The sequence below is a fragment of the Rhinoderma darwinii genome, chromosome 3, assembly GCF_050947455.1.
Source record: "Rhinoderma darwinii isolate aRhiDar2 chromosome 3, aRhiDar2.hap1, whole genome shotgun sequence".
Classification (NCBI taxonomy): Eukaryota; Metazoa; Chordata; class Amphibia; order Anura; family Rhinodermatidae; genus Rhinoderma; species Rhinoderma darwinii.
The window spans coordinates 395,417,469-395,433,643 of NC_134689.1; the positions used below are offsets into that span (position 1 = coordinate 395,417,469).

Below are 16,175 nucleotides of genomic sequence, written 5' to 3' on the forward strand. Positions count from 1 at the left end.
GAACAACGACAACACGGCTTCCGTAGGACGCAGAGCCAAACCTCTGTGATTAGAATTGTGTGACGTCATTGGTAACCGGGAAGTGTCTCTAGGGTGTTTCTAGCCAGCAGCGGAAGTGATACCGACTGATATGGGCATGTGATTTCCGGTGGGTTTCCTCCGGGATGAGGTGAGATCGACTGTGTGGGTTCAAAGGTCACATGATCTGTATTATACATACTTATTTCATAATAGTCCATCTAGTCGTGGACTGCTTCATTCTAGGGGCAGAGGGGTGTGGGGCTGCTGGATTTTGCAGAGATGCCATAGTTTCTAGGGAAAAGTACAGGTTGTCATCTGGATATTTCCTTAGAGGGGTTGTCCACCCAGGTCATCCTCTTTTCGTTAGGCAGTTCCCTTGACTGTGCTAGCAAAACCGTACCCTATTCATGATACGGTGGTGCAGTCCTTAAAGGGGATGTCACGTTTTTATACCTCCGTTCCAATTATGCCTTTTTTTGGGAGATTTAGCACAATGTAAATACTGCAGGACCTTGCAGATTGAGGGAGGGTTGGGAGGCAAGACTCAGACAGCACCATATGTCCTAGTGGGTCAGCAACCTGCAACACTCTGTTGTGAAACTACAACTCCCAGCATGCCCTGACCGCTGAAGACTTTGTTATTCCAGCCAAAGGCCGCCAGGGCATGCTGGGAATTGTAGTTTTACAATAGCTGGAATGCTGCAGGTTGCTGACTGCATAGGGTTTGTGTAGCTGATATTAGGAGGGGCTCTATGTAGGCGCCCCCTCATTTGTTAAGAGAAATTTAATGTCTTTAGACCCTCAAGATTTTGGTGACAAATGTGAATGACACCCCTAAATCTCCACAAGAGCATCTACAATGACTGACGATGTCATCAGTAATTTGAAAAATGGCAAAGTCCAAGTGTACCAAACCTATGGTGGATGTGAGACTTGGGTGCACAAGTTCTGCAACTTTCTAATATACCTTATGTTTCAGTTTCTTACCATTTTCAATATCTCTGCTTGCTGTCAGCCTTGACTGTTTAACTGTGCTATCGATATCTAGACTGGAGATAACTGCCACAAACCCTCAGCTGTGAGAAGTATAGGGTCTGTATAGGTTTTCAGCCACTGGACGCAATTCCATTCATGGACCGCAAGCTGAGATGTTGAAAAGGGTGAGGAACCAAAACACAAGGTATATTAGAAAGTTGCAGAACTTTTAATTTTTCAAGGATTCGGCTTTATTAACCTAAAACCCGGAAGACGTGTGTCTCTAAAAATACCCATGTGACCTTTATCATGTGACCTGTATCGTGTGACATCATGGTTTAGTGTGGGCGTATACAACGTGATGTCATCAGATACTGCCTCTGTGGTCATGTGATTGAAAATGAGCGGAAATGGTTACCGGGAAGCAAAACTTGTGATTTGGGGGGCCGCTGACCCTGTGACCCCCGTTTGTTCTCATCAATGATCCAGCCAAAATAAAACCTATTCCTTCTCTCCCCAGACTGGCCCCAGTCATGCTCTTCCCCTCTTTCATAAAACAGGCTGGATAAATGAATTCTGTGTCGCCAGCGGCCACTCAATATGGCAGCCCAGAGGGTCGACGACGCAGGAACCTGAGCGGCTGCCATGATCCGCCTGAGATGGGGTACCAAGGACCCGGACGAGACGGAGCGTCAGACGAGGTGGATAAGATAAAGAGCAAACTACTGACCGCATGGAACAGTGTCAAATACGGTAAGACCGATGGGGAACAGGGGGCACCTGATCTGGAAGGTTATCCGTTTCTGGGAAAGCTGGGTGCCTACAACATGCAGCAATCTGCCTCGTTCTATAGGGATTCATTGTATTTCCTGATGATTTTTATATGACCTTTGATTTTGTTCGATAGGTTGGACAGTGAAGATGAAGACTCATTTCAACAGGTCTTCACCCTTATATTTGCTGGGCAAACACTACTACTTCCGATATGAAGGTGGGAGCATTGTAGCCAAATAAGAATTCGTATTTGTGGATGGAAAATCCGCAGTGTATTACAAAAGTAGCAAACTGCATGAGGTTTTAAAAACCTCATTCACACGGTGCAGAAAATTTCTGTGCAGAAATTAACCTGAGGTGCGTATTTTTGAATGGTTTGCGCATTTGCTGCGGACTTTCCCCATTGTGTTCAAAGGGAAGTGAAGTTCCGCAACAAGTTTTGCAAATTATGCTATAGAAAAGTAGGACTTTCCACTTTAAAATAAAAATAAATAAAAAAAAAAAGTTCATACTCACCGCTCTTGGCGTTTCCATAGCGATGCCTTACTCCACCCCCATCTAGTGTCCGTACTGCAGGCCTCCTGGCATAACGTTTCATCCCGTGTGAACGAATCAGCCAATCACAGGCTGCAACAGTTACATGGAAGTAACGAGGTCAGGACTACCGACTCCAGATGGGGGAGGAGTTAGGTGTCACTAAGGGAGACCTGGGGGAGGTAAGGGTGTGTTCACATCAGCGTCACCGTTTGGTTGATGCGTTCCTCCAACGGAAAAGTCTAGCGGAACCCATCAACGGAAGGGTGACTCTAATGTGAACGAGCCCTTTTCTTTCTCCCCTTATCTGGGGTCTGCAGCGACAAATCCGGCCGAAAGCCTGCACCAAATCTTGTTTCGGACGGAATTCCCTGCGGTACCTGGGTCGGATTTGCTGCTTTGTTTTCTACAGAAAATCCGACCCGTGTGCAGAGGGTCTTCAGGCTGGATTCACACAAGACAGAAATGCTGCCGATTTTGCGGAGGGAAAATTTGCAGCGGATTACGCTCCCAGCCATGTGGATGACAGTTAAACAAATCTCATCCACATCCTGATGGACAATTTCCAGACGGAAATCAGAGCAAGCTGCAGATTTTCAAATCCGCGGCATTCTCAATCTGTTCTGGATTTCAGCCTTTTCACTGTAGAAGGGGTGGAATCCACAGCAAAGTCCACACTTGCGCGTTTTGCTGCAGAAAATCTGCAGTATTTCCATCATATGTGAATCCAGCTTTTTCCTGCTCTTATAGTCTGAGAAATACGGTATATAGTCCCCCCCGTCCCCCCCAGTCCTGTCATTCACTGTTGCGTTCTGCTATGTTCACAGATGACATAGAACGATTTCAGCGGGATTTCGTCTCCAGGGTATGGCTGACCTACAGGCGGGATTTCCCTGCGCTGGAAGGGACCCAGCTCACTACAGACTGTGGATGGGGCTGTATGATCAGGAGCGCTCAGATGCTGCTGGCTCAGGCTCTTCTGGTGCATCTTCTCCGCAGAGGTCTGCATTGCCTCTTCAAAATACTCTACAGCAGTATATTTATAACCAGTTGTCATGTGTACTGCGATACAAGAAGCAATGCACATACACAATGTGCCACCCATGGTGCTAATCTAAGGGGCCCGCAGCATGAGGGGCAGTCACAAGACACTATGTTGTCATTAAGCGCTTGAGGATGGCAAAAAGGGATTTACTATGAGGCTCAACTGTATCTAATAATGCCCTTGGATACATCAGGTGGGAGAAGAGAGAATGTACTACTATAACACTGCCCCCTATAAATAAGAATATAACTACTATAACACTGCCCCCTATAAATAAGAATATAACTACTATAATACTGTCCCCTATAAATAAGAATATAACTACTATAATACTGCCCCTATATACAAGAATATAACTACTATAATACTGCCCCCTATATACAAGAATATAACTACTATAATACTGCTCCTATATACAAGAATATAACTACTATAATACTGCTCCAATGTACAAGAATATAACTACTATAATACTGCTCCCTATGTACAAGAATATAACTACTATAATACTGCCACCTATGTACAAGAATATAACTACTATAATACTGCCCCCTGTGTACAAGAATATAACTACTATAATACTGCTCCCTATATACAAGCATATAACTACTATAATACTGCTCCCTATATACAAGAATATAACTACTATAATACTGCCCTCTATATACAAGAATATAACTACTATAACACTGCCCCGATATACAAGAATATAACTACTATAATACTACTGCTATATACAAGAATATAACTACTATAATACTGCCCCCTATAAATAAGAATATAACTACTATAATACTGCCCCTATATACAAGAATATAACTACTATAATACTGCCCCCCTATATACAAGAATATAACTACTATAATACTGCCCCTATGTACAAGAATATAACTACTATAATACTGCCCCTATATACAAGAATATAACTACTATAATACTGCCCCTATATACAAGAATATAACTACTATAATACTGCCCCCTATATACAATAATATAACTACTATAATACTGCCTCCTATATACAAGAATATAACTACTATAATACTGCCTCCTATATACAAGAATATAACTACTATAATACTGCCCCTATATACAAGAATATAACTACTATAATACTGCTCCTATATACAAGAATATAACTAATATAATACTGCCCCATGTACAAGAATATAACTACTATAATACTGCCTCCTATATACAAGAATATAACTACTATAATACTGCTCCTATATACAAGAATATAACTACTATAATACTGCTCCTATATACAAGAATATAACTACTATAATACTGCCCCTATATACAAGAATTTAACTACTATAATACTGTCCCTATATACAAGAATATAACTACTATAATACTGCTCCTATATACAAGAATATAACTACTATAATACTGTCCCTATATACAAGAATATAACTACTATAACACTGCCCCCTATAAATAAGAATATAACTACTATAACACTGCCCCCTATATACAAGAATATAACTACTATAACACTGCCCCCTATAAATAAGAATATAACTACTATAATACTAGCCCCTATATACAAGAATATAACTACCATAATACTGCCCCCTATATACAAGAATATAACTACTATAATACTGCCCCCTATGTACAAGAATATAACTACTATAATACTGCTCCTATATACAAGAATATAACTACTATAATACTGCCCCTATATACAAGAATATAACTACTATAATACTGCCCCTATATACAAGAATATAACTACTATAATACTACCTCCTATATACAAGAATATAACTACTATAATACTGCCCCTATATACAAGAATATAACTACTATAATACTGCCCCCTATGTACAAGAATATAACTACTATAATACTGCTCCTATATACAAGAATATAACTACTATAATACTGCCCCCTATATACAAGAATATAACTACTATAATACTGCCTCCTATATACAAGAATATAACTACTATAATACTACCTCCTATATACAAGAATATAACTACTATAATACTGCTCCTATATACTAGAATATAACTACTATAATACTGCGCCTATATACAAGAATATTACTACTATAATACTGCTCCTACATACAAGAATATAACTACTATAATACTGCCTCCTATATACAAGAATATAACTACTATAATACTACCTCCTATATACAAGATTATAACTACTATAATACTGCCCCTATATACAAGAATATAACTACTATAATACTGCCTCCTATATACAAGAATATAACTACTATATTACTGCCCCTTATGTACAAGAATATAACTACTATAATACTGCCCCCTATGTACAAGAATATAACTACTATAATACTGCCCCCTATGTACAAGAATATAACTACTATAATACTGCCCCCTATGTACAAGAATATAACTACTATAATACTGTCCCTATATACAAGAATATAACTACTATAATACTGCCTCCTATGTACAAGAATATAACTACTATATTACTGCCCCTATATACAAGAATATAACTACTATATTACTGCCCCTTATGTACAAGAATATAACTACTATAATACTGCCCCCTATGTACAAGAATATAACTACTATAATACTGCCCCCTATGTACAAGAATATAACTACTATAATACTGCCCCCTATATACAAGAATATAACTACTATAATACTAGCCCCTATATACAAGAATATAACTACTATAATACTGCCCCCTATATACAAGAATATAACTACTATAATACTAGCCCCTATATACAAGAATATAACTACCATAATACTGCCCCCTATATACAAGAATATAACTACTATAATACTGCCCCCTATGTACAAGAATATAACTACTATAATACTGCTCCTATATACAAGAATATAACTACTATAATACTGCCCCTATATACTAGAATATAACTACTATAATACTGCGCCTATATACAAGAATATTACTACTATAATACTGCTCCTACATACAAGAATATAACTACTATAATACTGCCTCCTATATACAAGAATATAACTACTATAATACTACCTCCTATATACAAGAATATAACTACTATAATACTGCCCCTATATACAAGAATATAACTACTATAATACTGCCTCCTATATACAAGAATATAACTACTATATTACTGCCCCTTATGTACAAGAATATAACTACTATAATACTGCCCCCTATGTACAAGAATATAACTACTATAATACTGCCCCCTATGTACAAGAATATAACTACTATAATACTGCCCCCTATGTACAAGAATATAACTACTATAATACTGTCCCTATATACAAGAATATAACTACTATAATACTGCCTCCTATGTACAAGAATATAACTACTATATTACTGCCCCTATATACAAGAATATAACTACTATATTACTGCCCCTTATGTACAAGAATATAACTACTATAATACTGCCCCCTATGTACAAGAATATAACTACTATAATACTGCCCCCTATGTACAAGAATATAACTACTATAATACTGTCCCTATATACAAGAATATAACTACTATAATACTGCCCCTATATACAAGAACATAAATACTATAATACTGCCTCCTATGTACAAGAATATAACTACTATAATACTGCTCCCTATATACAAGAATATAACTACTATAATACTGCCCCCTATATACAAGAATATAACTACTATAATACTGCCCCCTATGTACAAGAATATAACTACTATAATACTGCTCCTATATACAAGAATATAACTACTATAATACTGCCACTACATACAAGAATATAACTACTATAATACTGCACCCTATATACAAGAATATAACTACTATAATACTGCTCCCTATATACAAGAATAGAACTACTATAATACTGCCCCCTATATACAAGAATATAACTACTATAATACTGCCCCCTATGTACAAGAATATAACTACTATAATACTGCCCCCTATGTACAAGAATATAACTACTATAATACTGCCTCCTATATACAAGAATATAACTACTATAATACTGCCCCATATATACAAGAATATAACTACTATAATACTGCCCCCTATGTACAAGAATATAACTACTATAATACTGCCCCCTATGTACAAGAATATAACTACTATAATACTGCCTCCTATATACAAGAATATAACTACTATAATACTGCCCCATATATACAAGAATATAACTACTATAATACTGCCCCCTATATACAAGAATATAACTACTATAATACTGCTCCTATATACAAGAATATAACTACTATAATACTGCCCCCTATGTACAAGAATATAACTACTATAATACTGCCCCCTATATACAGGAATATAACTACTATAATACTGCCCCTATATACAAGAATATAACTACTATAATACTGACCCCTATGTACAAGAATATATCTACTATAATACTGCCCCCTATATACAAGAATATAACTACTATAATACTACCCCCTATATACAAGAATATAACTACTATAATACTGCCCCTATATACAAGAATATAACTACTATAATACTGCCCCCTATGTACAAGAATATAACTACTATAATACTGCCCCTATGTACAAGAATATAACTACTATAATACTGCCCCTATATACAAGAATATAACTACTATAATGCTGCCCCCTATGTACAAGAATATAACTACTATAATACTGACCCCTATATACAAGAATATAACTACTATAATGCTGCCCCCTATGTACAAGAATATAACTACTATAATACTGCTCCTATATACAAGAATATAACTACTGTAATACTGCCCCTATATACAAGAATATAACTACTATAATACTTACATAGTTAGTACGGCTGAAAAAAGACACATGTCCATCAAGTTCAACCAAGGGAAGGGAAAAGGGAAGGAAGAATTTCTACACATAGGAGCTAATATTTTTTTGTTCTAGGAAATTATCTAACCCTTTTTTAAAGCCATCTACTGTCCCTGCTGTGACGGCTCCTGCGGTAGGCTATTCCATAGATTCACAGTTCTTACTGTAAAGAAGCCTTGTCGCCTCTGCAGGTTGAGCCTTTTTTTCTCCAGACGGAGGGAGTGCCCCCTTGTTTTTTGAGGGGGTTTTACAAGGAACAGGATTTCACCATATTTTTTGTATGTGCCATTAATATATTTATATAAGTTAATCATGTCCCCCCTTAGTCGTCTTTTTTCAAGGCTAAATAGGTTTAATTCTTTCAATCTTTCCTCATAACTTAAATTCTCCATGCCCCTTATTAGCTTCGTTGCTCTTCTTTGTATTTTTTCCAACTCCAGGGCATCCTTTCTATGAACTGGAGCCCAGAACTGAACTGCATATTCTAGATGAGGCCTCACTAATGCTTTGTAAAGTGGCATTATTACATCCCTGTCCCGCGAGTCCATGCCTCTTTTAATACACGACAATATCCTGCTGGCCTTTGAAGCAGCTGATTGACACTGCATGCTGTTATTGAGTTTATGATTTACAAGTACACCCAGATCCTTCTCAACAAGTGAATCCGCCAGTGTAGCGCCCCCTAGGACATATGACGCATGCAGGTTGTTGGTACCCAGATGCATAACTTTACATTTATCTACATTAAACTTCATCTGCCAAGTGGACGCCCAAACACTTAGTTTGTTTAAATCTGCCTGTAATTCATGAACATCTTCCATAGTCTGAACTATATTACATAGCTTGGTGTCATCTGCAAAAATAGAAATAGTTCTATTAATCCCATCCTCTATATCATTAATAAATAAGTTGAATAATAGTGGTCCCAGCACTGAACCCTGGGGTACACCACTTATAACTGGGAACCATTCAGAGAAGGAATCATTGACCACAACTCTCTGGATACGGTCCTTGAGCCAATTCTCAATCCAATTACAAACTATATTTTCTAAACCTATAGTCCTTAATTTACCCATTAGGCGTCTATGGGGGACAGTGTCAAATGCCTTTGCAAAGTCCAAAAACACTAAATCCACAGCGGCCCCTCTGCCCCCTATATACAAGAATATAACTACTATAATACTGCCCCCTATATACAAGAATATAACTACTATAATACTGCCTCCTATATACAAGAATATAACTACTATAATACTGCCCCCTATATACAAGAATATAACTACTATAATACTGCCCCCTATATACAAGAATATAACTACTATAATACTGCCCCCTATATACAAGAATATAACTACTATAATACTGCTCCTATATACAAGAATATAACTACTATAATACTGCCTCCTATATACAAGAATATAACTACTATAATACTGCCCCCTATATACAAGAATATAACTACTATAATACTGCCCCTATATACAAGAATATAGCTACTATAATACTGCCCCCTGTATACAAGAATATAACTACTATAATACTGCCCCTATATACAAGAATATAACTACTATAATACTGCCCCTATATACAAGAATATAACTACTATAATACTGCCCCCTATATACAAGAATATAACTACTATAATACTGCCCCTATATACAAGAATATAACTACTATAATACTGCCCCTATATACAAGAATATAACTAGTATAATACTGCTCCTATATACAAGAATATAACTACTATAATACTGCCCCTATATACAAGAATATAACTACTATAATCCTGCCCCCTAAGTACAAGAATACAACTACTATAATACTGCCCCTATATACAAGAATATAACTAGTAATCTTATCCGTACTTTTCATCTGTCTGTCTGTCTGTCTCTTTAGAGCTGGATATGTTATGTTCTGATGTAATTCTCTGTGTCATTCAGATTGGTCCTGGCCAGAAGCATTGAACACCCTTTTTGTTGAGATGGAACCCATTCGATCATCCTCCCCGTCCACCATTAATCCATTCTCTTCTTCATCCTCACCTGCCTCTCATTCAAGCCGTGTGCACACTCATGCCTCATCCTTTCCTTCTATACCTCATGTACAAAATCCTCACCAAGAGCAGGTCCATAGGGATATCCTACGATGGCTCTCAGACCACCCAGATGCTTCCTTTGGTCTACATCACATGGTGAAATTAGGTGGGGGCCTCGGCAAGAAGGCAGGAGACTGGTATGGCCCTAGTATTGTGGCTCACATCTTGAGGTGAGGAAGATCTTCTGTCCAGAGAACAGTAGAGAACTTTTTTTAACCTAATAAGTATTAATGTGTATCTGAAGAGTGTGTCCCTCTGGTCATGTATAATTCCTTGTGTACTTGCTGCCGGCCCCTGCTGAGATTGTGAGGGGTAAACAAGTAGTTGCTGCTTCTTATACAAATTCAGTTTTATCCCAAGAAATTACATATCAATGGAAGGCCCCTACTTTCTTAGTAGGCGCAACTGCCCCCACCTTCACTTCCCCAGTAGTCACAGCAGGATACCCCCCTCATGTTCCCGCAGGATACCCCCCTCATGTTCCCCAGTAGTCACAGCAGGATGCTCCCCTCATGTTCCCCCAGTAGTCACAGCGGGATACTCCCCTCATGTTCCCCAGTGGTCACAGCAGGATACCCCCCTCATGTTCCCCAGTGTTCACAGCAGGATACCCCCCTCATGTTCCCCCAGTAGTCACAGCGGGATACCCCCCTCATGTTCCCCAGTAGTCACAGTCGGTCTTTTCCCAGCACAGAAGAGACAAGCTATAGTTTACAGCACAATTCTTGTGATAGGGCATTATTTATTTTACAGGAGTTCTCTTATGAAGAGGGAGGTCCCCAGCTTCGAAACCCCTCTAAGAACGAGAACGGAGTCTCGCTCTGTATGTGTGGCTCCCGTTCTGGCAGACAAGCGTAGTCCTTGTATTATATGGACGGCCTTTCATCTGAATTTCCATGTAATACTACATTTCCCCTGCAGGGGCCACTGCAGAGGAAATACCAGACTGGCCGTAGCTTCCTTTTGCCTGGGTTGCCCGGATAGGGACTCGGGTGACCAGCTGGTTGTCCTGCGCCCGCATTGGCACTTTCTTGTAAACATTGTGTTGGAGAATTTTTCCATCATCCCTAAACGTAATTTCTTTGTTACAAAAATGTTTCGGGTTTCCTGCTCAGTCCCCATTGACCAGTAGGGGGAGCTCCAGAGTATTAATGATCACAATCACTGAGATTATCGGTCTCCGCCGGTTCCGCCTACAGATCAATCCTGACTTTAGTATTTGTTCTACAGGAAAGCGCTGGAAACATCTCCTCAAGTCCCTGAGCTGTCTGTTTATGTGTCTCAGGACTGCACAGGTACGACGTGCCCAGGGAAAACGGCAATGAGCGGGTGTGACCGGTGCTGTTATTAACCCCTTTTTGTCTGCTCAGTGTACAGGGCGGACGTGGAGCAGCTGCTGGATACAGTTAATCCTGTTGTGGATAAGAGCCGTGCCGGGAGAGCGATTATCATCCTCATACCTGTACGTCTTGGTGGAGAGAACTTCAACCCGGTATATAAGCAGTGTATTAAGGTAATAGGACCGGTGTGCAGCCCCTTAAACTTTTACGGTTTGCTAATAAAAACTCCTTCCCCCTACATAGGAAACTTTTCCTACAATCCATTACTACTAGGTAATAAAGAGGAGCCTAACGTTGCGTACAATTTATAGAGAAATTTGAGCAAGGAGCCAAAAAGTTCCCCTGCCACCCACCCTGGCCTTTCAGAGACCAAGTATTGTCACCCAAGGGGCACGTGCTTTGTTGCTTAAGGCTACTGCTTGGCACACACCAAAAAGTTTCCCGACACTACATACATTGAGTTACACTTCGTCATACTCCAGCCACATCCAGAGCTGCGTTCACAATTCTGCTTTTTGCTACTGGGTGATAGACACTCCTAAAGCTGGCCATACATATTACATACATTTTGTCCAAATCAACTGATTTCTGCAGGATCGGCCAATGCTGTGTATGGAAGCCACCCCGCCGTCTTTTGTACCGCACTTATTGTCCGTATTATACGTTCCTCCATGCACTGCATCGGGTTATAGTCCGTACGAACTCTGAACCAGCAGCAGATGTAAGATTATACAACCTGAGAGCTACCAAGATGCTAGCAGAATACTGAACGCAGCTCTGGATGTGACTGGAGTATAACACATGCAATTCAAGATCAGTATGTGTTATTATTTAGGGATCCACAATTTAAGTGGGGTCTTATTATAGGGCAGTAGTGATAATAACCATCATACTAACGATCTTATCTTCATTTCCAGGAGTTCCTGCAGATGCCATCATGTCTGGGCATTATTGGAGGAAAACCGAAACATTCACTGTATTTCATTGGTTACCAAGGTTGGTACTTCTGTACTATTGCCCTGGTCATACACATGCTTTATCACCCCGTGTCCCCCCATTAGCATTCCCACCCCGTAATGTTATGGTATCTCTCCGGTACATGGTATAACATTATGGTCGATGGGGTCCGAACTCTGGGACCCCTGCCGATCCTCAGAACAAAGGGACCGAGGTCGCTTCAACATTTCTCCTGCAGAGTGGCGCTCCCAGCGACCCACTGTGCGACAGGCTGGACGCTACCAATGAGAAAGTGATGGCATTTCCTAGCGATATGCCATCCCTTACTATAGCAGGAAAACCAATTTAATCTTTATATAGGAGGAGAGAAACTGCAGGGCAAAGTATTGTCACCTATGGGAACTGGACTCGGGGACCCCCACATATCAGACACTTATGCCACATCCTGTAGATATTCCATACGTGACTAATGTATGAAAATAGAAATAATAAAATAAAAAATGTCTATCCTACTTACAGGTTGCCGCTGTTAGTGGAGCTTGTTCTGAAGCATGAACTCCCGTTACCCCTCCCCCGTTCACATTAGATGGACAGCTTTACAATCATATTCCTAGGCATAATGTACAATTCTTATTTTGTTAGATCACCATCTGTTATACCTGGATCCACATTACTGCCAGGCGTACATAGACACCAGCACAGATGATTTTCCCCTGGATGTGAGTATGGCTTTTTGTCTGACTCCAGCGTGATATGTATCTGCCACATGTAAAGGGTATATATAACAACATATTACATATACAATTAATCAGAGTTCAGTGACCTTATAGATGTATTACATTACTTCTCCTGTACTGATCCTGAGTTACATCCTGTATTATATTCCAGAGCTGCACTCACTATTCTGCTGGTGGAGTCACTGTGTACATATATTACATTACTTCTCCTGTACTGATCCTGAGTTACATCCTGTATTATATTCCAGAGCTGCACTCACTATTCTGCTGGAGGAGTCACTGTGTACATACATTATATTACTTATCCTGTACTGATCCTGAGTTACAGCCTGTATTATACTCCAGAGCTGCGCTCACTAGTCTGCTGGTGGAGTCACTGTGTACATACATTACATTACTTATCCTGTACTGATCCTGAGTTACATCCTGTATTATATTCCAGAGCTGCACTCACTATTCTGCTGGTAGAGTAATGTATGTACACAGTGACATTACTTCTCCTGTACTAATCCTGAGTTACATCCTGTATTATACTTCAGAGCTGTACTCATTATTCTGCTGGTGGAGTCACTGTGTACATATATTACATTACTTATCCTGTACTGATCCTGAGTTACATCCTGTATTATATTCCAGAGCTGCACTCACTATACTGCTGGTGGAGTAATGTATGTACACAGTGACATTATTTATCCTGTACTGATCCTGAGTTACATCCTGTATTATACTTCAGAGCTGTACTCATTATTCTGCTGGAGGAGTCACTGAGTACATACATTACTTATCCTGTACTGATCCTGAGTTACAGCCTGTATTATACTCCAGAGCTGCACTCACTATTCTGCTGGTGGAGTCACTGTGTACATACATTACATTACTTATCCTGTACTGATCCTGAGTTACAGCCTGTATTATACTCCAGAGCTGCACTCACTATTCTGCTGGTGGAGTCACTGTGTACATACATTACATTACTTATCCTCTACTGATCCTGAGTTACAGCCTGTATTATACTCCAGAGCTGCACTCACTATTCTGCTGGTGGAGTCACGGTGTACATACATTACATTACTTATCCTGCACTGATCCTGAGTTACATCCTGTATTATACTTCAGAGCTGTACTCACTATTCTGCTGGTGGAGTCACTGTGTACATATATTACATTACTTATTTTGTACTGATCCTGAGTTACAGCCTGTATTATACTCCAGAGCTGCACTCACTATTCTGCTGGTGGAGTCACTGTGTACATATATTACATTACTTATTTTGTACTGATCCTGAGTTACATCAACAGCCCCAGTGCATTAAAGGGAAGGTGTCATGATTATTATTATTTTTTTATTATATTGCTTTTAATAAAATATAAACAATTTTTTTTATTTATTAGTGTGGTCACGGTCTACTTTTTACTGTGTTTTACTTCTCTATGGGGGCTGCCTTTTTTTTCCATCTGTCGATTAACGACACATACCGACATGGAATACGGCACATACAACCCCATAGAGAATGCGAACGGGAGCTGTTCCATTCTCAGAAGCGTACGCCGTCTGTGCGGGAACGGCGCATGCACCGCTCCCATACAGACCAAAACAAAGCTCGTTCGCAGAGTGAAATCCGCCGCCATTTTCATGTGGACCGGAAGCCGCTGCCGGACAGTAAGATGACTACTTCCGGCCGCGGCTTCCGGCCATATGTTCAGGCGCAAGGAATAGGAGCGTAGACCAGCGAAGGCAGGTAATTGCTGTATTATGATGATGTGCGTGTGTGTGATGATGTGTGTATTATGTTCGTGTGGTACTGTCTGCTGAGCACTGTATCTAATCCTCCTACCATGTGCAGTCGCTCAGAAAATGGCGGCACACAGTGTAGGAGGTTTGAAGATTCAAACCCTAGCCAGAAGACGGGAGGGGGGGATTGTGTGAGGACACTAGAGGAGAGTGTGTCCACCCCAAATTTGCAGCATAAATCAATGAGGTTGCTTTACCAGTGACTATGCTGCAATTTTCTAATTTATAATATTTCCTGACTTGTAATCACTTAAATAATAATTGTTTAACTGAAAAAAAATAAAATAAATTTCTAGCGACACATTCCCTTTATAGGAGCGGGGCGTGTCTGACAACAAGCTTGTGGATGTTTCCATTGACAACCAGCACAATAGTGAGTGCAGCTCTGGAGTATAATACAGGCTGTAACTTGGGATCAGTACAAAATATGTAATGTATGTACTCAGTGACTCCACTTTTACGTAGATCATATCTATATACAAACTGTAAAGCGGTGATTAGAGGTAGACCGGCACTTTAAGATGACATCTGTTCTTCTCCGCAGACTTTTCACTGCAATTCTCCCCGCAAGATGTCTATTGTTAAGATGGATCCAAGCTGCACAATTGCTTTTTATGCCAGAGGTCGAGCAGATTTTGGGTCACTTTGTGATCATCTGACAAAGGTACATGATCGGGTTTGTATACTGTCAGCCCTGAACTCGATAATACATATGCTGCTTTGCGGTGCCCTCCTGGCACAGATATGTCGCTGACAGTCCTGCCCTGCTTGCATCTATAGTAGACACATTGGGGCATATTTACTGAGACTGGCGTTTCATACGACAATAAATCTGTCGCATTGCGAGCTGTCCGAGCGCCAGAGCTCGTAGCTGGCTTATATATCCGCTAAAAGCCATACTAGTTACTGGCGTAAATAGTAAGTGTCGGGCTTTCAACTTAGCCCCACCTACTTTTTTTAAAGTGTCACGGGCAACGGAAAGCGGTAGGAAGCCTTAAGTTGCGACTTTTTTAACTCCTTTATTCGAGATGTTAAAAATACTATTCATCTGCCTCCTTTTATATACGGTGACAACCACTATGGCTGCCATTACCGATCCCTCCGAGGTTGCCTATATG

General features: G+C 39.8%; 1 protein-coding gene across 6 annotated transcripts in view; it reads left to right on the top strand.

Moving 5' to 3' along the window:
• ATG4D (autophagy related 4D cysteine peptidase) overlaps positions 1-16,175 on the top strand; it is an 18,824-nt gene continuing 2,649 nt past the window's right edge. The window contains exons 1-10 of one of the 6 annotated variants that reach the window (XM_075858980.1): positions 2-183; positions 1,517-1,749; positions 1,904-1,987; positions 3,132-3,305; positions 10,077-10,401; positions 11,462-11,526; positions 11,602-11,744; positions 12,489-12,567; positions 13,171-13,247; positions 15,602-15,721. In XM_075858980.1, coding sequence (XP_075715095.1) covers positions 1,566-1,749; positions 1,904-1,987; positions 3,132-3,305; positions 10,077-10,401; positions 11,462-11,526; positions 11,602-11,744; positions 12,489-12,567; positions 13,171-13,247; positions 15,602-15,721 — 1,251 coding nt within the window. In that variant the 5' untranslated portion in view covers positions 2-183; positions 1,517-1,565. Of the gene's footprint in view, positions 184-1,516; positions 1,750-1,903; positions 1,988-3,131; positions 3,306-10,076; positions 10,402-11,461; positions 11,527-11,601; positions 11,745-12,488; positions 12,568-13,170; positions 13,248-15,601; positions 15,722-16,175 lie in introns of all 6 variants that reach the window. The other 5 variants (XM_075858981.1, XM_075858982.1, XM_075858978.1 and 2 more) reach the window with 5 other exon arrangements.